The following is a 26,231-nucleotide window of genomic DNA, read 5'->3' as shown; positions in this document are numbered from 1 at the left end:
CGCCCCTGGCTCAAGTGAAGACAAACAATTTCAAAAGTTATTGTAGTTATTTGCAGAACATCTTAAATAAGAAGCAAAAAACAAGAACAACAACAAAAAATATACCCTCCATATTAACTTGCGAACAAACTAGCAAGCAGCGTTTTACAGGCTGCTCCTGTTTTATAATGATATCGAATAAAGAAACTGATGTAAACACAACAGCAGCGCCATCCTCCCAAAACCGCACTGCTATCCTGGTCAGGTATATAGCCTCGAAACAGAAAGTATACTCTAATCGCCTTAAGATTAAGCCCGAGAGTGTACGGCGTATACCGCCGCATATCCTCGCCAATAGCCCTGAGTTTATGTGGTTCGAAACCAAGCTCTAGATTCACGTCTCAGTCTAATATCACTGCTGAAAAGAAGTATTAAACCCCAAATTAACCAATCAACCTTTAAGTGTTAAGTGTAAGATCTTACAAAGAAAAAAATCGCAGCCCTTTCCCCATTTTCAAGGTAGATTATACAACTTCTAACATACAGAAAAATGTTCTTTAAGTAAACTTATTTACATATGCATTATTTTTAACTGTTCTGAAGGGCTTAATGAACATTGAACAAGCTTAATGAACGAGAGTAGATATTCAACCTTCAACTTGTACCGCGTTTTGTAACTTTATACTTGATTGATAAAGATGTTGAATAGGCATACACTGTCTCTCTCCATTTCATCCCTGAGCTTATATCATCGTTTGGGCAACCCAAAAGCATAACAGCAATTTACACATACGGTTGGTACCTTGAACATGGTTGTGGTTGTCTAAGGGTCCAGAACAAACTAATTTTAAAAACATAATAAAGCATAATTTTAGAAAATAAAGCATAAAGCGTAATTTAAAATATATACCACAATGCTTGGAAAGTTCTATTTAACTGCAAGTTTAACATACTGTATTAATATTTTCAAAAACCAATATTTACAATGCAAAATCATTGAGAACATAACAATGCAACAATGGAAAGCTTATTTTTACTCCTGTAAACTTCTTTTCGGTGTAATTCTTTGACGTGGAGAAAAAAAGTAAAAGAAGAAGAAAACTTTCCGCCAACAATGAATAGTATACAAGAACTCCACACTGTATTGTTATGTGTACCTCTTGAACTTGAGCACTTTCTGTACTTTTTGGTGGCATCTTTTACTTTCCCTTTCTGTATATATGCACCTCTAAGGTGTACTAGTTGGTAATATCCGTCTCCCAGGCGATAGACGATATTTTTTGTTCACAGTTGGTACGCATATTCACGGTTTGATCTGATAGTTCACCTATGCTTTAGTTGTGGGTTGACTATGATGTTTTGTGCCGGTGGTCGCGTGTCTAGCTCATCGTTGCAAACTTCGAAGTGTATAAAGTTATTCTACGCCGTCTCGCAAGCGGATATTACTGTAAAGGTAATATATTTTGTCCGTCTAAGTGACGGATATTACTTTATACTGACAACTATTAATATTTGTGTGTTTTCTTTCGTTTCGAAAATCAATATTTTAAGATGTCAATTAGAAAAGGTATACTACAAAGGAGTAGGGCTATACTACAAATGGCTATAGAACAATTACAGATGGCTGTAATCAGAAACTGATTATGATTACAGATCCGTTGATTCGTATGTTCCTGAACAAGATCATTTATCGATAACAGGTCATGTCAGCAATACAGAAATAGATTTTAATTACATCACGCTAAAATTTTTAAGTCAGTGCTTGAAAACTTGGTGTCACCTTTTTCGACTGACTGCACTGGACTTCATGCTTTTCATGCAACGTCTCTGAAAAGATGTAAAGTTTTGCTGGCGGCTCTTAGGTTTGATGATACAGCTACTCATGAACGAAGGAAAAGAAGGAATCCCCCAGCAGCAATGTGTTTGTTTTAATAAGATAATTTCTAATTGTCAGAAGGTATATTCTATTGAGATACAAATATGTGTTGATAAAACTCTACAAGATATATGCTTAGAAATAGATTCTCAGCGGTGACGCATGTTGTATTGAACTCATGGGTACATACACAAGTGAATTACGACGTGCTTCACTATTGACTTAATGAATTTTGTTACGTACAATGAATTCTCTGGGTGTAACTAAACCTTATTGGAAACTGACTGGCACGACTTTGGCTTCAAGCGTCTCAATTGTGTGTCCGTATATATAAAACTGGCTCGAGTAAAGCATATCTCTTTATAGTGTATTAAGTAGAAAGTTCATTAAATATGAAAGAAATTGCTTGCACAAAATATCTATTAATAAATAGATCAAGATAATTAGTATATTCAATGTATAGTAAATAATATACATTATACACGATTAATGTAAAACAATGATTGAAATTAACAATGAAGCATAATAAAGCATAATTTGGGAAACAATAAAGCATAATTAAACAAAAAATAAAGCATAATGTGGGTTGCTCTATATCGTATTTGAATAATTTGAGAGGAAAAAAGAAGATAAACCTGCGAAATATACTTTACATTGGCTCTTAACGTTTATATGCTAATGATTTTAATACAAATTCAAGAATTAAGAATACTTACAATAAACAACTTTTTTTTGTGCAAATTTTATTGATGATGTTTATAATATTTGTCCACACATAATTATGTTTCTATCATTTAATGTTAATACTATCTGCCAGTGAATTGAAACGTATTTTAACAAGGAGAAATTAATAAAACACACACAAATATATTTTACGTTGCCTGAAAATGGTCTACATGGTATGGCACATTATATATAAATATATCTGTTTTTTTCCCTTGAGTACTTCATAAAACTGACAATGTTTACAGATGATAGGGTAGAGATAAGATCATTTGCTCTCCAGAGAATTTGAAGGTCGAGGAATATAGATATGAGGCGAAAAATTAAAACTACATCCTACAATCGAAACAGGAGCAATTCGTGGTTATCCCGGACCAAAATGGCATTCAGAAACCATCAACCGTTGCTAGTATCTTATTTAAATCAAGACTCTCTAGCAATACATTATTTTCAATTCATTTCGTAACATAGCGTTTCTCAAACTTTTTTTTTTCAAGTGGGTATACTTCATTAGCCAGAATGTTGTATATACAAACCACCAAAAGTTTGTCCCTTCCAATGAAGATTTATCATTTTTTTTAATGTTTTGAACATATACAGCGTAGGCACTAATTATATTTTTGAAACTAATTAAAATTCCCTTAATTTTATATTGGATAATTAATAGAAAAATACATATTAGTTCTTTTTAAAAAATAATTCAAAGCCAGCAAGGATATTTTATAAGAATATATCTATATAAGCTATTAGAATTTGTATGATCCTTATCAAGCAAATTGTATAAATAATCTATTATTTAATTAGAATTAACTATATAGTATCTGATATGCAATTCACTTGATTTCATTTTTTCAATCTTCTTTGAACAAGTTCAACCTAAAAAATTGCAAGTTGATAGCTCGAGGACCATTTGTGAACTGCGGGCTATACTTTGCGAAACGCTGCCTAAGAAGCAATTGGCTGTTACTGCTAATAGTCCACTAAACCAGTGGTTCTCAACCTTTTTTACTCTACTGAACGTCCAGGACAAATGCGACACACTTAGGATATTTGTATATTTTGTTATAAATAATATTTCTATTATAATAGTGAAACCAATTAGTTATTATAATGACTCTATATAAACTCAGCATTATTGCTACTGCTGGAGGTGTTGACTGATACAGTCTGTTTCGATTTTAACTAATTATTATTAAATTCTTAATGATTTTTAAATTCTAAAATTTCACGATACACTTTAGGGGACTGCGTGAACACATCAGTGTGTCGCGACATATCGGTTGAGAATCACTGCTCTAAACACAGAGAAACAGTCCTGTACGATCACGATCAGAGATTGAGATATGAAAAATTGATAGACACAAGACACAGTTTGTTATAAGTAGTCTATGTAGATTGGTTTAATGTAATTTAGAGTAACTCTAGAAATTCGGCTTGGTAAATAATATTTTTTCTTTACAATTTACTCGTAGTACATTTCTCTTTCCTGTTTCGTTATTATTATCTATCATGTATAATACAAATGAAATGCATGCATTTCTTTCTATTATGAGCATCAGACACTTAAGGAACAAGATATTAACCTTTCTTGGTTTACAAAGAATAACTAAAATTGAATAAATGGAACTAAATTTACTTATATCTGTGATATCAATAATTACTGTACGAAGGTAGCCTTGCTCTAGTTCTGTTTCTTTCTTTTTTTCTTCATACACTTTAAAATTTATCCTCCTAAGAGATGCATGGTTTTTGAATCGAGACTATTGATTTTTTCAGTGAAACCGAAAGTAAAGACTTTGAGTGCTACAAATCCACCATATCCCTTCTGACCTTTGTGAAATATGCCTGCTCCATTGATCCAAGATGCAGGGGTTGGTGCTACATCTTGTATGTCAAGAAACGGCAAAGTGCTCTGCCCTCCATCTTCAAACAGAGCAGAGCCAGTAAACTGAACAGATTCTCCTGGTTTTGAATCTGGCATTGATGGTTCCGATGACGCGTTTGGTGGCATTGTGAACAAGACATTTATCGGTGTGATTTTTGGTTGAAATTTCCTATCACTGGACAACCATTTACTACTATTTCTGTCTTGCTTAAATGTACCTGTTACTGGATCAATTTCAGTAAATAAGCACTCAAGTTTCAATATGTCATCTGTGATTCGGAATCGGATTCCTGTCATTACTTCATTATTTCCTCCAATTATATCATCGAGATCAATGCGTCTATGTTCCCATGTGATTTTTTGATAGTCCTTCCCCAGTTCAATTCCTTCGTCTGTGACTGAAAAGGCATCAAGAGGTTTCCAGAACACTGAAGAGTCTAGAACATCTGAGAAAGGAAGCGCTTTGCCCTGTTGAATTTGGATATGTATGATACCATTTCCCTGAACGAATCGAATACCTGTAACAACCATTCCTTCTTCAATATCAGCAATCACTGGTCGTAAGCTAAAATATCTAACAGTGTTCCTCGTGTCCTCTTGATCATCTTCGGAACAGAGACAAAAGCAAAACTTGCATGGGGGTTCTGATGGTGAAGTTACAGGGGCAATGAGGAGTTTATCACCCGGACATGTTTCCGATGTTGATCGCACATCTTGTTTAACCCAATCATAACCTTTTGCTGAGAAACAAGCTACAAATACTGGTGGTACATCTGCACACTCTTGTAAACTTCCTTTACAGATTGGTACCTTGCTACAAGCATTGTCGTGCATCTCGTGACATGAATATTCAGTAACATTGCGTTGTAGTCTGCAGCTCTCTTCAGGTAAGCATTGCTTGGATTCTGAAAGGTGAAGGAGGCTGAGTTGATTCAGGATGATTCCTCTGACAAATCCATGTAATTGGAGATATGTTTCTCCTTCCACATGATTATTCGGATCACATCGCCAGTATTCACGTAAATCCAAATCCTCCTTTGTTATGACTATTAACATTGCAAGGTTGTCAGTAGTGAATCTTTGGAACAAACTCTGAAACTGTTCTGATCTTTCCATTGCAAATTCAGCTGAAAAGAAAAGCAAAGTATATATTTGATTTATAAAAAACATGGTAGTAATTAAACTAAATGTAATTTTAAAAATGTTGATCAATATTTAAAGTACGTGATTTAGACATAATAGTACTTCTCTTAAGGTTTAGGGTTATATATATAGGAAATCAGAGTGCCTTATAGCTCAGTAACCAATAAGGGAAAAGGAAGTGTAGAAAATGAAATAAATAACCAGTTCCGAAGAGAAACCGAACAAGTCAGGGAATCATTAAAGGAGTAAATTTGAAGAAATATGGGTAGAATATAGGAACTTAAACTTCACGGAACCCATGTATATATATGCTTTTGTCATTCCACATTCTATAAATAAATTTTTTTAATGAATCAAATGATAGTGATTAAAATTATTCTTATACTCATAGAACGAATTTTTTTCTTGGGTTTCTTGCCTTTCATAAGAGGTGTGATGAACCCAGGTGGAGAGGAGAGGTTAAGAGAAAGCAAAGAAAGAAGAGAAAGCAAGGTGGAAAGGAGAGGTTAAGAGAAAGCAGTACAGAAGTGAAATCCAAACAAGAACATCGATAACATTGTCAATGGGTTTCCAGGATACTTCCTGTAGGTACACTGACAACACTTGCTTATTCCTTTCTCCCACGTCATTCTCTTCCTTCCTTTGCTCTAGTATTTCTTTCTACTATTTATCTTATTTTAAAATGCATTTCTATGTCATATATTTGCCAATGGGAAATAATAAGTACTTAATAGAGTAGGAAAAAAATCAAATGAAATATTTAGTTTAACGTCCTACAATTATGTATTGACGCTAAGGGAGACGGTTATGATGAAAAATAAATGAAATGGTGGAATGAAGAAAATGGGAGGAATCGGGAGAACCCCGAGAAAACCCACGCACAAGTGTATGTTTTATATACCACAAAGTTTACTTTGTGTGACCTGGGACTGAACCAGGGATCCCATGCACTAGACGTGAACGCTCTACCACTTTTTTCCTAAAAAGTTAACTGATTCACCGAACGTTCCTCATTAACTTATTCAACTACTTATTACGTACTAGGTTTTACTTAATTTTACTCGTTCAATTTATTTTTCCAGTAACTTAGAACGACAGTGACATGAACACAGAAGCATCGAGAACAATTAAATTCCAAAGGCTCTCCTACCGGAAATCAAACCGGGACGGGGACCCCGTACACCAAAGACACACGTGCTTGTCACTAGACCAGCGGGGAGTTCAACATTGAGCCACCGTTGAGCCAACATTGAGTCCTGGTTAACAGAACAGATGCGTATGCTCGTAAGGAACAAACAGGCAATTAAGAAGCTATACTAATGTATTCACTAATACTATTATTACTTTCTGTTCTGTAATTTCTTCAACTCGATTGATTAGCACAAATAACTTAGGCAAAGGGCTGAAACTTCGTGGACTTAATTGAGGCGTTCAGAGAACAAGGAAATCAAGTTCAGCTATCAAAGTTGTGAGAAAACAGACAAAGTTTGTATGGTATGAATTAATACATGGAAAAGTTAACACTGTTTTCTACATTATAGGAGTTATTTACAGTATCTCGGCACGAATCTTAAAGCTTTGATAGGAATTTCAGATAGAGATCTTAAATATGTATATAGTCAATTCATAGCTACAAAATTTGTTTAATAGAGTAAGTTCTAAAACTGATTAAGGATTATTTTTCTTCTAAACACTCCATTTCGACAATTACAAATCTCTCTCTCACACACACATACACCGTGCCTGGACTCAACACTGTGTTATCATTAACGGTGATATGTAGTCAAGTCAAACAGTGCTGTTAAAAATCGGATAATTCATTATTTTAAACAATAGGTTTTGTAAAAATTTTAATAAAATGCATTATTTGAATAATTAATTCGGATATTGTTCAAATATTTGAAACGAATATTTGAATATTCGATGAACAACAGAAACAGACTTGAATAATTATTCTAGTAGCGAATAATCTTAACAGAACTAGAATCAAGCCTATGTCAGTATTTGGATTTTAAACACCCAAGTGCAAAGTTATATTAGTTACATACTGCTCCACAGGAAATTACAATACGTATATAAGTATATACTTAAATATACGTACGTATGTATGTACGAGCATGTGTGCGTGTATGTTCCAACATAACCCTGGAATGCCTGGAGCAATTTTTACCAAATTTGGTACACATATTTATTACTTCCAGTCTTGAAAACAGTGCTGTGAAGGTAACTCTCACTGTTACACCTAAGAAGTAGGGGAGAGGTGAGATACAAAAGTGATCAAATAGAACCGATATTAGTATCGAATTCATAGTTTTCAGGATCGTTGAGATAAATAGTGACACTTTCAATACTGTTTAGGTCCAATTTCAGCCCCCACCAGCACTCCTCGGGAGGAAGGTGACATTTAAAATAATCGAAAGAGACTGATATTAGTGTCGAATCAATCGTTTTTTATATCGCGAAGTTAGTTGATCCCGATGCCGTTTAAGTTCAAGTTTAGCTCTCAATAAGAGTAAAAATCCCCTAGCGCTATAGAGGTGTGGGAAGAGGGAATGTGTAAAAATAGAAAATGATCGATATTAGTGCTTAATTCTTAGTTTTTGGGGTCACTGAGATGAATAGTGACACTTGCAATGTCATGTAAGCTCACGTTCAGTCCCAATTAGCATCCCTAGGTGATGGAAAGGAAGTGATATAAAAAAAATAATCTAAAATACTCGATATTAGTACTAAATCTATAGTTTTTTGGTCTCTGAGATGATAGTCACACTCAAGATACCGTTAAAGTCCAAATTCAGTCTCCATCGATAGGGGCGGTGAGAAGGGGTAGAAAATAAAGCATCTAAGATAACCGAGATTATTGTCGAATCTATCGGAGTCCATCGTCGATCACTATATTCTCAAGACAACATCTTAGTTGTTGGGTGCCAATTGAGACATGCGAAGAAGGAAGGCCAGTGGAGCAGTAGGAAGAAGAAGAAGAACACAGTTTATCGATAATTTGGAAAACAGAAGAAAGTATTGGAAGTTACAAGAGGAAATTGAAAGAGATCGAGAAATGTGGAAGACACATTTCCAGCCCCGATCCTAAAAAGGAAATTAAAAACCTCATTAGTCTCAGGACCTGCCGAAAGGCGGAATACTTAATATCCCAAGGACAGACTCTCAATGTATAGTATTACTGTTAATTTTTGGAACATAACCTGCGACCAGCGTTGGGAAAGATGTGGTCATCCTTTCTGTAGTGCCTTACCATCATTTTGCAGGTCTACTAAGGCATAACGTAAACTGTGGCTGATTTGGTTGCTCAATTGGACTGGGAAGTATGCTTTGATCCACCATAGTTTCAGGTGATTTGATTCATAACATAAAGAAGTCTCTTTATGGCACTCGTTATCGGACTACATAACAGCAGAAATTTTACAGGTAACAGACCGCTTCTTTCGAACAGAACAGATACTCTATACTACAACCTGCACATGGCTGGAACGAGTTGTACACTGGTGACTATATCTAAAAAAGTAAAAAAAATCATAAAGGTATCTCTTTTGTGTGAGTTGTAAATAAACCATTCATTCCTCTATTCGGCTTTAAATTCTGTATGAATAGTACATTTTACATAGAGCAAGACCTTCGCTTTCATGTTAGGAAACTGATGTAAGATGTGTGACAAATTTTATTTATAAATTTAACGTTACTTACTAATTGTTGCCATTCGTCCTCGACGTAATATCCAAGCCGTCTGCATTAGCAAATAGCCTTTAATGTCCAACAACATAAAGGATATCACTAATTCTGCCATCAACTCTGATCTTGAGGTTTCGAATCGACAGATAACTTCCGGCGAGCTCTGTAAATAACAATAACAAGCAGACAAAATGTACAATTAGTTCCTTGAGTAAATCGAGGGACATACTTTAGTTCCATTCATTAGCTTTCTTCATAATTTAGTATGGAAGTATAAAACTAAGCCTCATCATGATATTTTCATTTTAATGCTTCTGAAAATCGCTTTGTTAGCAAGAACGGACTCCATATTGGTCTCAGAGCTCGAAATTTGTTTCTTTTACACCAGATTTCTGATTTGTCTAATCTATAGTATTATTAATCAGCAATAATCTCAACTTTAAAAGAATTCTTACGTAATTTTATTTGATCAGAACACAATGCTAACTAGTTTATTTGTTGATTTAAGAAACCCAAAGATTCATCCCACCGTTTGAACCACTATTTCTCTCGACCAGTCACTATGGAGTGTTGCCCCCCCCCCCAAAAAAAAATATTTTACTCTATTTACGACGATCACTTTACTATACATTTCACTACACGTGTTTCGTCATAAGATCTGTCTCCCTTAGCCTTGGCGCATAATCTTAGACGTTTAACTTAAACTAGCAGCGTTCACCCCGCTTCGCTGCGGTCACCCCGGAACGCAATAAACTTTGTTACTTAGATAATTTTTACTTTTTCGCTTTCAAGTGATATGATAAAAACCATAGAAGATTGCAGTAAATCTTAACATTATATCGCCTGTCATTTATGTTAACCCGCCCCGCTTCGCTGCGGTCATCCCGGTGCTGGCATATTGTAAAAGTGTCTCTAAAAATAAGCAAATCAATTAAAAAATTTTAAACAGAAGATTCAAGCTATTTTCCGCTGTATATCGCCTGTCATTTATGTTAACCCGCCGAGTGACACGGTCATGCGGGTTGCATATAAATACGTTTATTTTTACCTATGATGAACTAACAAAGGATTTGTGGACACCTGAATGGTCAATTATCTCAAGACACTGGTAATTAAAAATTAAAGTGATATGATAAAAACCATCTAGGGTCCAAATCCTAATAACCCCCCAAAAATGAAAGAAATTGGTTCAGCCGTATTAGCGTGATGAGCGGACAAAGAATTGTACGTTCTCTTTTATATATATAGATAAATAAATAAATGAAAGAAGTCCTGACGCCTAGGTCAAACTACTTAAGCTATAAACTTGAAACTTGGACATAACATTGGATTTGTGATATATGGTACCACTAAGGAAGGAATTTTGTAAATTCGACGTGGAAGAAAGGGAAATGGGAATTGCCAATATTACAATAACACTAGTTAATAAAGGTTTTGTTACATAAAAGGAAATACCTGTTCTTAAAGGAACTTTTTGCGCTGAATTCGAATATGCCCTCGGTTTTTCTCCATCACGTACGATTTTCCCGTAACAGAGGGATTTTCGGGAAAATCCCTCAAAAATTTCCCATTTTGTTTATTTTACACCCCAAGATCTTGTCCTCTTGCATATACTAACATAGAAATTATACCTAAGTATACTTTGATTCATATTTAACAAACCCTCCAAGTTTCGTAATAATCGCTTTATTCTTTCTAGAGAAATAAATATGTTTGTATGTATACTGTGTGTACTGTTTATTGCACTTTATAGTAATGCTTTCAGATCTCTTAAGTTGAGGTAAAACGTTTTGCTTTATTACCACAAACACATATATAAAATATAATACAATATAATTTACAAGTGTGACAATTTACAATAAACAATAATACAAATGTACCAAAAGGTCATGAAAAGACAATCAAAACTATCACAATATATGAAACTTCCATTGTGTTACAAAAACGTACACTACTTCCTTCTTTTGTAAGAAATGTTGCATTCTCTAACAAGACCCCAACAATAGTCCCCCATCATTGAAGGATCCCATCGTCCCTGGTACCTTTTCTCCATTGCCATTATATCTTGGTGGAATCTTTCCCCCTGTTCGTCGCTGAGAGCACCTAGGTTAGCAGGAAAGAAGCTGAGGTGGGAGTGCAAAAAGTGGATTTTTAAAGACATCCTACAACCCAACTCTTTGTATTTCTGTATCATGTCCTGTACGATTTCTGTGTAACTCTCAGCTTTGTTATTGCCCAGAAAGTTGCGCACAACACACTTAAATGCTGTCCAGGCAGCTAGCTCAGTACTGTTTAACTTGCTGTCAAAGCTATCATCAAGCATTAATTTCCTAATTTGGGGACCAATAAACACTCCCTCTGAAATCTTAGCATCACTCAGGTTAGGGAACTTATCTCGCAAATACTGGAAACCTTCACCAGATGTGTCCATGGCTTTGACAAAGTTTTTCATAAGTCCTAACTTGATATGAAGTGGCGGTAGTAATATCTTATTAGGATCTACCAAAGGAGCGTATTTGACGTTGCATTCTCCAGGTACGTAATTCACTCTAGGTTCCCATTCTTTCACTTCATAATGTTTGTCATCAGCTCGGCTATCCCATAAACATAAAAAACATTGGTACTTTGTGTAACCGCACTGCAGTCCTAATAAAATACCAACTACCTTGAGATCACAACATATTTGCCAACAATGGTCCTTGTAATTTATAAGATTTAGCAAAGTTGACATGGTGTCATAGGATTCCTTAATCTTTACTGAGTGCGCAAGTGGTATAGAAGGTTTTTTTATTTCCATTATGTAAAAGGACAGCTTTAAGGCTGACCTTTGACGCGTCGATAAATAACCTCCATTCTTCTGGAACGTAAGGAATTCCTAGCTCCGCCATCAACCCATTTATATCCGTACATACGCACACATTATCTTGCATTGAGAAATAGCTTGAAAATTGAACATGCTTTTTCCTGTACACTGATATGTTCGTTTCTGCATCCAATAAGTTCCACTGCTGGAGCCTTGATCCCAGAAGTTCCGCCTCTTGTTTTGTCAGGTGCAAATCACGGACTAGGTCATTAAGTTCAAATTGCCGGATGAAATGTGGCTCGCGAACACAGTCAAGGATGAACGTTGGATCCTTGGATGTACATGTTGATGTCGATGGTTCATCAAGGTCATGATCATCATCAGAGTCTTTTGGCCATATCTCTTCCCAGTTGGTAGGGGGCTCGGGAAGTGGAAGTTCATCCCCGTGCGGAATAGGTCTAATTGCGGATTTAACGTTGGGATAACTTATTGTGTATTTGCTTTTTTTAGAATGTCCCTTAACTACTGTGAGACAAAAATAACAATCATCCAGATGGTTGGTGGGTTCTCTCCACACCATTGGTACAGCAAATTTCATGAACTTCCGTTTCCCTTTGGCAAATGCAAGTAAAGTGACGTAGCACGACGCACAAATTATGTTGGGTGCCCAAGTTTTGTCCTGATCTCCCACACGACATCCGAAATATATATAATATGCTAGTTTCACCGATGGCGTAATGGATCTACACTGTCCTTTAACTACAAACTGGCCACACACATAACAAAAACTATTTGGTGAGTTAACACACGAACGCCGTCCTCTTGACGTCATTGTACTGATCACAAACTAAACTTCTGGTCTTAGTTGGGTATAATGCCGTTAAGATCAAACATGAAAGCACTCTTAGCAGCAAAGACAACTTTGAAAGTGAAGTAGTGTTAAACCACACGTCAATATAAAAATGTACAAAACTCCCTCACCAGGTGTCAAGAACACAAGAAAGAAAGAAATGCGCGGGGGGAGGGGGAAACGATACCGTAGTGGAAAATTCAGACTGCATTAGTTCATTGTTGTCAACAATGAGTCTGTATTCCATTCCTTCTTTCTTTTGCATTCTGTTACATTTGATAACAAATATTGATAACCATTTCATGAACAAAACGAAAAAACTTGGAGAATTGTATATATATATATATGTATTAAAATATACATATACTGTACGTTTAAAAAAAATATACGTTGGAAGTACATTCTATTTTTATACACGTTTCTAATTTACAGAGAGCAATACAGTGAGTTGTTGACTATTGTAAATATTCATTTTTATGTCTGTGTTTGTAGTAATAAAGCAAATCGTTTTTACCCCAACTCAGGAGATCTGAAAGCATTACTATCAGGTGCAATAAACAGTGCACACAGTATACATACAAATATATTTATTTCTCTAGAAAGAACAAAGCGATTTTTACGAAACTTTTAGAGTTTATTAAATATAAATCAAGGTATACTTAGGTATAATTTCTATGTTACTATATGTAAGGGGACAGGAGCTAGGGGAATAAAATATCTGAAAAAGGGAATTTTTGAGGGAATTTCCCGAAAATCCCTCTGTTACGGGAAAACTGTACGTGATGGAGAGAAACCGAGTGCATATTCGAATTCAGCGCAAAAAGTTCCTTTAAGATCAGGTGATTTTTCTCATGTAACAAACAAAAAGTTTAAATTTGTTAACTAGTGTAATAGATGTTCATATCTCCGAATAACTTAAGGTTAGAGACATGAAATTTGATATTTGGGCAATATACTAAAAATTAACTAAACACGTGTTTCAGTTTATATATATCTATATCTATTTCTCTCTGTATATATATATAGGGTCTATATATATATATATATATATATATATATATTAGGGATGTGGCCAGTTCCGGAATTTTTACTTTCCGCAATCCGGAAAGTAAAATCGGAAAATTCCGGATTTCGGAAAAATTCCGGAATTCGGAAAAAATATTTTTTCTTTTTGTAATCCTAAAAATTTTATTCAAATGCAAACGAACAAATTTCCTTTTTGTAATCCTAAGAATGCATGATGCAAGTTAAGCTGAAACATCCTAAAGTATACACTAATCAATCTTTCCATGGTTAATGAGATGTAGTCCAAAATACGATGTACTCCTAATATTTAATTTTTGTTTTACTGTGATATTGTCCAGAGGTAAGACATATATCACACTGAGATAAACAACTTGACAATTGAGATGTTATCATACGTAGTTTTCCAGAAAATCGTGAGAAACGAATTTTTATGAAGTTAAAATATGCGTCGCTTGTTGCCAGTGTGATGCAATTGGTAACTTTTATGCTGGAATATTATTATTATTAATCGTTTATGTACTGTAAAAGAAAAATATGAACCGTTAAGTAGTAGATTTTATCTGTTGTTTTTGATACCTTCTAACAGTAATAACTAACTGCTTGTAAATACGCAATGATTATGAAGGACAATGGCATATTAATGTAAGGACTACTCTGCAGACTAGCAATAAATAACAGATAAACAATAGTTGCAAAAAAGTAACTAACTTGGGCACGTCAGGGGACATCCACATTGCGCATTATGTTCGCGAGAATATAGGGACGCATTGAGACTCTAGTAAAGAGCGTGGTGTTATCATGTTCGTTTGGCTAATTTTAATTAGGTGAGCCTGATGTATAAAGTTGTTAAAGTCATATTATTACTCCAAGGGCCGTACGATGGAGGTATTAACTTTAATATTAATGGCACTAATGAACACTTACTTGCTCTAACGGTTAACCTCATTTTTGAGATGATTCTTAGAAGTGGGCGTGTTGGCATGCAGTTAGAAGACCTATATCCATTATTTAAAAAGCACACGTTATCTGTGGAGTACTAACGATTTGCGTCACTATCGAACACTAACGTAGCACTAGCGATGTTTAAATTCGAAATTAGGGTCTGACATAAGTGGCTTGTCAACTTCACAGACATTATATTTTCTTTGAATGCGAGATTTGCGCCCTACTACAAAAATAGGGAAAAATGCGCCCTCAATATATTTGCACTGGGATGTTTGCGCCCTACAATTCAACTTATTTTTGTATTGTGTAAAGTAACTTCCACTCATACTTGAACTAGGCTTGCCTCTCATCGTCTCAGTGAGTTACTCCATCCGTTATAATATTCTGAACAAATGAAAAAAATACAATTTTAGTTCACTAAAGGGCAATCCATACAAATACAATATTTCACTATACTACAAAATTTACAATAAAAGTATAAATGACTGATATATAATTATTTATTAATATAATCAAAGAGTATAATTTAATCTACAAAAGGCTGTTTGGCTCTACCCAGATATCTCTGTTCACAATCCTTGCGAGTTGTTTGGCTTTTTAGGACACAAAATATAGAAAAGAAAATGTAAAGTGAATGTAAAATCAGTTCAGTAATATTATCAAGAAAACTATGTGCAATGTGTTTACTTGCTGGAATTACACTTCAAACCAGTGATGTGCCGTAAACTATAATTTTACGTCTACGCGATTGTCTACTGTAACCTATACGTAATCTACATTACACCTTTTCCCGTGTAGACTATGTAGACAACCACTATCAAATGTAAGGAACAATTTCGTTGCTCGTTTGTTCATATTTCCTCATTCAGTTGTTTCGCTTCGGTGCAGCGAGCATTTTTGCCGATCCCAAACGTTTCAGCATTCTTGCCAATTTGATGTCGAGCTAACAGAACCCAAACAACCCCTGCGGGGCTTCTAACCCGTTCCTACTACTACTACTACTACTACTACTACTACTACTACTACTACTACTACTACATTAGCTGTGGATCTATATAGTACAAGGGCAACGTACTACTACTACATTTGCTGTGGATCTATATAGTACAAGGACAAACTTATTTTAATGGAAAAAAAATTAATGAAATGGAATGAAATGAAATTTAATGTAATGAAATTTTAAAAAAATGATCGTTAAATCACTTTTTGAATATTATTTTTAATCTTATTTTAACGAAAGAAGTGTTATAAAAAGTTTTAAAAGTATTTAAAAAAATGCCCGTAGGCAGGATTTGAACCCACGCCAAAAACATATTCTTCATTAGCATGTTGGGCTAGCCCACTCGACTACCAGAGCCGACACCATTTACCGTTTACTTTGTGGTATATGTAGATCATGTCTTGGATATCGTATCTGTATCGACCAATCAGATCAGAGGATATCTGAAACGTTTGGGATCCGCAAATATGCGTGCAGCGAAAGATTAAGGAAACGAGTAACATATAAAAAGTAGAGGGAATTATCTAATCTGTATGTTTACTCTGCTCTGCACATACCACTTCCTTAGATTTTCCACTTCGAGCACTGCTTTTATAATGAAATTTACAAAACTAATTCTCACCTGTGAGCTTTCAGTCTTGAATATGCTGTATTTGCCAATTTTTTCTTGCATATTTTACAAAATGCATAATATTTTTCATTTTCCTTCATTAAGACGAAACTAAGTATTCGAAAGTTACTATTCGCTGGTCTAGGCATTTTACTTTGTACGCAATTTCGCAAGGTAACGACAAAATGAAGCTCCTTTATTGTCCACGATGCCATATTAAATTACGTGTTGTTGACATATTCTACATAGTCTACGTTGTTTACATTGTCTACGCATAGTTGACACGTAAACGTAAACTATCGTTTTTTACGCGTAGACGCACATCTCTGCTTCAAACACACAATTGCGTTCAGTCGTTCTTTCATAAAAAATGTTCCGGGGATACACTTAGTATTCCGAAGGGGGGTCACTGGTGGTACTATTCTATTTATTATTATATTATAGGCGTATTATTTTGGTCTCCTCCGAGGGGGCACTCTTGAGAGCTTTGGGGAAGCCAGTGTTCCCCCCAAAATCATCTCTGGAAGGAGCAGTGGTGGCGTTGATCCGTTGTGTTCTTTTGGCTTATATTGAAGTTTATTCTTCCCTTATATAGCCACAATGAAAATAAATCACAAATGGCATGCCTGTGGGGGGAAGATTGTTTATGCTGTAATGTCAGCCCCTCCGAGCAAATGCGTAAGCTCGAATAGGTTCTTTTATTTCCCAGGGCTCAAACTTCCCGGTGGAGGTACATCGCAGGCGCAATTTTCCCTGTTCTTGAGGTAGGGCGCAAATTTCCCAGGCGCAAAATTCTCGACACCGTTCGAATGACCTCGGAAGACTATATCTTTTTCAATACTTTTTTATATTCTTTAATTCGAGATTTCCTCATGGCTTCTTATTAAAATACTTACTAACATATCCTCATTTTATTGTCCAAACCAATCAATATGGGTATATTGTCAGTAAAATATTTAGATTGATCAAGCCCCTGGTGTGTAACCACAGTATTTCATATCATCCCCCCATTAGAAATCTTGGCTAAACGAACCAATATAGGCCTATGTTGCCAATAAAATAGTTTAGAATGATTGAGCCCCTGGTAAATAACCACAGTATTTTGTGACAGACCCCTCTTCCTATTACCATATTCTAGCTACGTGCCTAACTCAGCTAATTCTCTACATTCATAACCAAGCACACATTTTCTAAAGCGGAAAATGCTCTCTAAATACCTAAGCTCATTATTTTCAGCAGATGCACAAATTGGGTAACATTCTATCTACATGAATGTTATATATGTCGATTACTGGAAACTACTTCTCGCTATCTATTACCATATTTACAATATAATGATTAACGTTAAAACGGGAAATGGTTGATTCGTACCGCTTCCGGTTTGAATATTACATTCATCAGGGAACTCGATTCTTAACTATTGACTCTGTACATCGTGGCCAAAATTGATGGTAATCCATCAGATAGTTCTTGAGACTGTTTCACTGACGGACAGAATGAATATATGGCTATAGAGTTTTGATAAACTAAATTCGTTAATGAGTGATGATGGAACAAATACAAGAAAGGGGACTAAGAGTACAACCGGGAAAATGTTCGAACACAAAATTAGCCATCCAAAACCCACATGTCCTGGGTTAGAATACCATAGATGAAAACCCTACCACTGAGTCATCAATCACCCGCTTATTAGTTTTATTAATTATTATATTAATATAAATTAATGAATGCCTGCTTATGTTAATTATTGAACAATTACATTGTATACTTCGTAAAGTCAAAAATTATAAATTTGCATTTACTGTACATAGGTATGCTGACAATAAGCGAACGCTATTATAATATTTGTTGAAATTTCTTTTCCTTCACTGCCTTTCGTCTGGTTAGAAAGTAGTTTGCAGCGCTTTGGAGCAGCTGCAGGTGGGAATACGATAATGTTTGAGACATACCGGCTACTTTTTTGTGTGCGAAAATAAGACCTTCCTCATAAAGCAGTAAATAAGTGCAGTAGCAATTGTCTACGTAAGTGATAAAGACATATCCAACTACAAGAAACTAATACAAGTATATATAGGCCTATTCATTACAGTATTTTGTTTTTCTTTTAACAGCTACTAGCTAGGGATGGTTAATTCCAGAATTTTTACTTTCCGGAATCCGTAAAGTAAAATCTAAAAAAATTCCGGATTTCGGAAAAAATCCGGATTGTTTCCGAATGTCGGAATTTTTCTGAATTCCGGATTTTTTCCGAATTCCGGATTTTTCTGAATTCCGGAATTTTTCTGAATTCCGAATTTTTTCCCTATTCCGGAAAGTAAATTTTCCGATTCCGGAAAATTTTGGCCATCCCTAATATATATATATATATATATATATATATATATATATATATATATATATATATATATATATATATATATATATATATATATATATACAGGATGCCCAAAAGTAGCTATACAGTCCCATACTGATCAGCTCACTGTACTTCATATCATTTCTTATTGTTATCCATCAGTTTCTTTTATTATTTGTTCCTGAAGCCTTTTCACTTATACTTCAAGCTCGGTACAGCCAAAGCAAATAAACCCATAAGGTAGAATGTAACACTTGGTCAATGCAGGGGTGTATACCTACTTTCAGGCTACCCTATATATATATATATATATATATATATATATTGTAATAACTTATTTATTTTGTAATAATTTATGTAAGTTATTACAAAATAAATACAAACATTATTTAAAAAGTAGTTAACAAGGAACCAAGACGACATGATAAATCAACTACCGTTGAGTTCATTTTTCTAGTCGCTGTCTTAACCTAGATTTTTGGGTAATTCAAATTCCGGACACACTGTAATTTCTATGTATGGCAACACTGATAATTCTTCCGATTTGTATTTTCGGGTGTAGAATAACATTATCTATTATTGTGGTAAGTTACATTTCATTATCTCTTTTCTTTACGAAAAACGGTCAAAAGGAAAATTGTTAGATTTTGAAAAATATTTAGTAGTCTATCTCCCGTGCAAAAGGTGAGTCGGCTAACCATATGGCAACGAGGAAACTGATAGGCCTTATGTAGTACAACTTTTGCTTTTTCTATTTGTATTGAACTTCCTCATGGATATGAACGGGATCATTTACTTTTCCAAGGAGGGAGCTCATGTGGTTCGTATTCTAAGTTAATCAGTAGGTCCCGTCTCATATATCTTCGCTGCTGAAAGAGACGTTAAACTTAACTCATTTTCTTTGCAATTTGTTTGAAGAGTATATTGCCCATCAATCATTTGCTCTACGGCAGTGAAATATTATTTAGTACTAGCTGAAAGCCCGTTCTTCCCATGGGAAAATACGTTAATGGCATTATTATTATTATTATTATTATTATTATTATTATTATTAGTAGTAGTAGTAGTAGTAGTAGTAGTAGTAGTAGTAGTAGTAGTATTTAGGAAACATTTGAACCCCTCTTAGCAAATGCATTTTCATCTGATAAAAACTTAAGTTGACTCAAGTATTGTTTTTAAAAAGCCAATTTAAACGATTGAAATGTTTCCTGTTTTGAACTCAAAATGAAAAAATTAAGACATTTTAGAAATAAATTTCTCCTCCCCCCAGAAATGGAATTTTCGAAAATGATGGAGCACGTGGACACATGGCTTAAATATCATCAAGACTTCTACCAATCAGCTTTGTGATCCCGAAAACCGTGTATTTGACACTAATCTCAGTGATTTTCGACATCATATTTTTCTGTCCCATTCCGATGAGGGTTGAACTGTACTAAATCGTCATTGGGTATTACTATTCATTTCAGCTACCCAGAAAACTATGGGTTCAACACTAAAATGGCTCGTTTTTGATTATTTTTTTTATGTCATTCCCTTTCTATCCTCGCCCCTAGGATTCTATCGACTTGCTTTCGAGGCTAAGTAGCGTGCTTTGGTTGTCCGGCTCAATAACCAGTAGGGGTATAATCTTCCTATTTTTATCACTGACAACAGGTTGGTTTTATACTGGAAACCAACAATTTTATTTCCTCGTCTACACAAGTGCACACTACCAAGTCTGATTGGTTATCTGCTTGTTCCCTGGACAGCTGTACTCGTGCTTGTCATCAGAGCTGCATTCTTATCAGCTTGCCTAACAAGTTAGAGGTAAGTGAACAAAAGTAAGCCTCGAATAAAAACTCAAGTAGTAATCCATATTCCACTTTACGCAGTAGGTTCTATCTCGCGCTAAAAATAGATGTTGAGTTTCACTCAAATTAACCAATTAATCAGCTTTTAATAAGCTCTCTCGAGGCTTAATAATAGTTAACACTCTAATCTTTGATGCAGTAGGTATAGGTTGGGTTCCCAGCAGAGGTAAAAGTGAGGAGGAACGCGGAGGGTCGCCATCTCCCCACGTCCAGAAAATATACATGACGTCCCACATTGTAAAAAAAAAAAAAAAAAAAAAAAAAAAAATACAATGGGCAAAGATAGGCATGAGGGACGGAGTGACGTCATGGGTCCCCTATACCTTTTCAGATCCACTTTTATCCTTGGTTCCCAGTACATACTATGTGCTTCAGATCCCACAATAAACCTGAAATACAGATCTGTGAAGTTGGCCTACCCAAATTAGTTTACCCACTTTTACCTACATGAGCCGTTAGTTCCTGTTAGTTCTTACTAAAGTTACGTTAGTTCCGCGATTTTAAAGAAATTATACACAAAAACCAGTGGGTAGGCCAACTTTACATGTGAAGTTGGCGTACCCAAGAAGCTTTCCCACATTTTTCGGCATAAGTCGTTAGTTCCTCGTTAGTTCCCGTTAGCTCTTACAAACGTTCCGTTAGTTCGGTGATTTCAAAGACATTATACACAATAACAAATGGGTAGGTCAACTTCACATATGAAGTTGGCGTACCCAACAAGTTTTCCCACATTTTTCGGCATAAATCGTTAGTTCCCGTTAGTTCTTACAAAATTTCCGTTAGTTCCGCGATATTATACAAATTAGAGCATAAAGAAAAATGTGTGGGTAGGCTAACTTCACATGTGAAGTTGGCTTACCCAACAAGCTTTGCCACATTTTTCGACACTAATCGTTAGTTCCTCGTTAGTTTCCGTTAGTTCTTACGAAAGTTCCGTGATTTCATACAAATTAGAGCATAAATAAAAAATATGTGGGAATTCTAACTTCACATATGAAGCTGGCGTACACTACAAGCTTTCCCTCATTTTTCGACATGAATCGTTATTTCTTACTACAGTTCCGTTAGTTCCACTATTTTGTACAAATTACAACATAAATATAATTTATGGATAAGCTAACTTCACAGTGAAGTTTCAGTCAACAAGTTTTCCCAGATTTCTCGACATGAATCGTTAGTTCCTCGTTAATTCACGTTAGTTCTTACAAAAAGTTCCGCTAACGTAACATTTGTAAGAACTAATGGCAGGTAAAAGAACTAACGATTCATGTAAACTGATTCGTTATGCCAAGTTCACATGTAAAGTTAGCGTACCCATTTACCCTTTGAGTTCGAGTGACATCCATGTGCATGCCATAAAATGTTATAGCACGCATATAGGAAAATGACATCTGGAACGCAAAGGATTAATTTTTATTCACATAGAATTTGTATAAAATCGCGGAACTAACGTAACTTTAATAAGATCTAACGAAGAACTAGCGACTCATATCGAGAAACCTGTACCTGTTCCTTTGGTACAGTAACATGTAAAGTTCGCGTACCCACACATTTTTCTTTATGTTCTAATTTGTATAAAATCGCGGAACTAACGGAACTTTTGTAAGAACTAATGGGAACTAGCGAGGTACTAACGATTCATGTCAAAAAATGTGGGATAACTTGTTGGGTACGCCAACTTCACATGTGAAGTTGGCCTACCTATTGGTTTTTGTGTATAATTTCTTTAAAATCGCGGAACTAACGTAACTTTAGTAAGAACTAACGGGAACTAACAAGGAACTAACGGCTCATGTAGATAAAAGTGGGTAAGCTAATTTGGGTAGGTCAACTTCACAAACCTCTGAAATACATGTCTCACAGAATTTGTTTCCAGAGGCGGCTCGTGAGGGAAGTCACAAGGTAAAAATTAAAAATTTATTCACTTGAAACAAACAAATAAATAAAACTTTCTTAATATATTAATTGTTGTATACATTTACTCCCTTAATGAGGGAAGTATACATCTATTCCTTTAGTTTCAAACCATAAAACTGTTAATTTTTACCAGTGACTTCCTTCATTAGCCGCCCGTGGCTTTAACAATTAAAATAAGTGAGTTTCATTTCGACAATTTAAAACTACAGTAGATTTTCTATGGGAATTCCATATTGAAAACAGAGTTGATCTACACTTGTAGTTACAATGGAGGAATAAAGTAAGAGTTGGAATTTGTTCTTGGAACGCTACCTATTGTAATTTTAGCTCTACACGAATCACAAGGGAATGGTGGCTGAATGGTAGAGCGCTTACTTCTTGTACGTGCGATTCTGGGTTCAATCCCCCTCCAAGTAAGTTTGTGGTGGACAACCTCGTGTCCGTGGGTTTTCTTGGGGTACTCCAGTTTCCACCCACATTCGCATTCCACAAAATCTTCCGTAATTATTCATTTGTCTTAATCATGGTCTCCCTTTGCCTAAGGGCATAATAGTAGGACGTTAAACTGGAAGATAAATTTTCTGCACAAACTACTATTGGAACAGAAAGTTGAATTGATTTTACTACTCCCGGCTTCAATAAAATAATAAGAGTTGAAACGGACTCTATTTTTGGGATTTTCAATCCACATCAAATACCGTTAATTGCCTTCAATCACTGCTTTCGCTCTATGAAACTTCAACATTGGAACTGGAAGTTGTAGCAGATTTTATGGTAATAGATTTTATCATTTCCTATTTAAGGAAAGAAATAAGACTTGAGACTGAAACTATTCTTGGGACGCTGAACCCATTGTTAAAACCCCCTCGGCGTTATATACAGGGTGTTTCAAAACAACTCCGACAACGTTTGGGAGGTGATACCTGACACCAAGATAAAACGAAAAATATAGACCAACCTGGGTAAGAACTCCCTCGTGGCTAAGCAGTTAGCGTACGCGCCTTTGGCGTGGGAGACTCGGGTTCGATTCCCGGCGGGAGCTCATGTGGTTCGGATTCCACGTTAATCAGTAGGTCCACGTCTCATATAGCCTCGCTGCTGAAAGGGATGCTAAACTAAAATCAACTCAACTCAACCAACCTGGGTGCACAAATGCTTCCTTTCGGAGTTATAGGCTGCCAAAAACATGGAAAATGAACTTCAAGGGTCCATACTCCAAAACTATGGGACTTACCATAGTCGGGTCAAAACTTCACGTAAGAACTAGTATGTGCGCTATCAAGAAATATATGTTTGAGAATCCTAAGTAACTAATGCAACAATTTTTGTAGAGGCGGTTTGGCTACTTCATATAACTTGAATAACTACCTCTATAAAAATTGTTGCGAAACTACAGCAGGATTCTGAAACATGAATATTTGGATATGGTAAATACTAGTTCCTAAATAAAGTCTTGACCCAACTATGGTACGTCCCATCGTATTGGAGCTATGGATCTTCAAAGTTCATTTTTTCATGATTTCGGCAGCCTATAACTCCGAAAGGAAGCATTTGTGCACCCAGGTTGGTCTATACTTTTCGTCTTATCTTGGTGTCAGGAATCACCTCCCAAACGTGGTCGGTGTTGCTTTGAAACACCCTGTATAATCGTTTTCGTTCAATAGTGGTCAATGTGTTTAACTGGAAATTGTTGAATTGTAACACAACCAGTTTGAATAGAGGGTTAAGAAAAGATAAGGACGCTGAATCTACACAGTGCCCTGCCATGGAAAATCAGCGGGAGTATAGAATGGCGCTCGCATACATATTATGAGTGAGGTTGACAGACCAGCCCGAAGCGGTCCCATATTTTGCGCAAAGTGTAAGAAATTAAAAAAAAAAAATCCCTTGATTTTGAGCACTTCTTATTACTTTTTCCTTCCATTTTATATATGTGCACATGCATTTTCCTAACATGAGTAACATTATGTGACCACTTTCTAAACCAGGAAGAGGATTTAAGTACATACTAGTATTCCAACTAATTTTTCCTCTTTTCTTTTTCTTTCCTTCCTTTTTTCCGAATTTGCGCCCCCTTACTTCGGCACCGGGACCGTTACCCCGCTCGCCCCTCCGGCACGGCACTGAATCCAAATAAGCTATATTTTCCATCTTTGCTCTGATACTTATCAATAAACAGACGGACAGACGGACATAGTCGCTTTATAAGATTTCCCGTTCCAGTACTTAACTGTATATATAGTATAGTTTGGAAGTTTAAAAGGACGCTAGAAGCAGAGAATAAACACACTATTTTAAAACAGAAATATGATGAGAAACTCACCTTTAACAGATTACTTATTTCACTTAACATACTGTTTTCTTCACTTAGATTTTCGGGGCTGATACTGGAGTGTATAGTTTGCAAAACGTGCTCCAAATCCAAATAAGCTATATTTTCCATCTTTGCTCTGATACTTATCAATAAACAGACGGACAGACGGACATAGTCGCTTTATAAGATTTCCCGTTCCAGTACTTAACTGTATATATAGTATAGTTTGGAAGTTTAAAAGGACGCTAGAAGCAGAGAATAAACACACTATTTTAAAACAGAAATATGATGAGAAACTCACCTTTAACAGATTACTTATTTCACTTAACATACTGTTTTCTTCACTTAGATTTTCGGGGCTGATACTGGAGTGTATAGTTTGCAAAACGTGCTCCAAAGCTCTGGTGTTGTGTCTTATGTAATCACGGAGCAGCATCTCTTCTCTGATGGGGGAGAACTCGCCTGTACGTCTGAAGAAAACATCAAAGGTTCTATCAATATTTTCAATATCTTTCCACATCCTTGTTAATTTTTCTTCTATCGGCGAATCTTTGGCAATCTCTTCTACAATATATCTCAGAATTTGTGATGACTGTTGTAGACCTCCATTTTTGGACTCTTCCATGATACTTTCAGTTTCTTCTACAATCATTTTGATGGTTTGAAGCACCGTCAAATGAAACTCACTTGCCCATGCAGTTGGTGTCGCCCCTTCCTCCCATTCAACAAGCTTCCAAGAGTGTTCTATCTCTTGTGTAACTCTCTCCGAGATTTCCAAAATGCGTTTTATTTTGTTGACTGCACTGGGGACACATTCTATCTCCAGTGCGACTATCGATAGTAAAATAGTCCAAATCGCAAAAGAACAACAGTAAGCCATGATGTGTTGTAAGTTTAATGTTCTTTGGCGAACTGAAGAGTGTTTACGAAACAAGCTCACTACGAGTCTTGTATTTCGTAATATCTATGTATGTGTTAAGCACTTTGTTCATAATGTGGATGGACTGTCCTATTGATCTTGCTTGCTGGTTTGTGCAACTCTTTTCATCTATTATTTAAATTGAATCTATTGTCTCTGTAGCTACTGAAATTATGTAACATTCGTGATTTCTTTTTCAAAACGTTTTAGCTAAAATGACCAGAATTATTTCTGTATTAATTTATTAAATATCCAATGCTTGATTGTCTTCTTTTAAAATTCTTCCCCGTGACGTAAATATATTCTTCAAAATTAGTAATAATTGAATATATAGAGGGATAATTA

The 26,231-nt window shown here is 35.5% G+C and overlaps 1 protein-coding gene and 1 long non-coding RNA gene across 2 annotated transcripts in view; one reads left to right on the top strand and one right to left on the bottom strand.

Annotated features, from left to right (window-relative positions):
- LOC145686313 (uncharacterized) overlaps positions 1-26,231 on the top strand; it is a 150,921-nt gene that overhangs the window by 20,696 nt on the left and 103,994 nt on the right. The window lies entirely within an intron of this gene.
- Positions 2,187-25,067, bottom strand: LOC145666215 (uncharacterized). The gene is made up of 3 exons (XM_081733282.1): positions 24,977-25,067; positions 9,309-9,456; positions 2,187-5,590 (listed from the first exon to the last, which is right to left on the bottom strand). Exons 1-3 carry the CDS (start codon positions 25,004-25,006, stop codon positions 4,302-4,304), a joined length of 1,467 nt encoding a protein of 488 aa, XP_081589408.1. The 5' UTR covers positions 25,007-25,067; the 3' UTR covers positions 2,187-4,301.

Source organism: Thermobia domestica, chromosome 1 (assembly GCF_964235325.1).
Source record: "Thermobia domestica chromosome 1, izTheDome1.hap1.1, whole genome shotgun sequence".
NCBI classification, from domain to species: Eukaryota; Metazoa; Arthropoda; class Insecta; order Zygentoma; family Lepismatidae; genus Thermobia; species Thermobia domestica.
Note: the sequence above shows the minus strand (reverse complement) of the source record. Positions and strands in the feature narration are given on the sequence as shown.

Bases quoted from the DNA above. Each gene is read 5' to 3' on its own strand.
- LOC145666215 (XM_081733282.1), bottom strand. From the start codon at position 25,006: ATGTTAAGTGAAATAAGTAATCTGTTAAAG. The intron at 9,457-24,976 runs GTGAGTTTCTCA...TGTTATTTACAG, and splicing joins AAATAAGTAATCTGTTAAAG to AGCTCGCCGGAAGTTATCTG. The intron at 5,591-9,308 runs GTAAGTAACGTT...TTTTCTTTTCAG, and splicing joins AGGACGAATGGCAACAATTA to CTGAATTTGCAATGGAAAGA.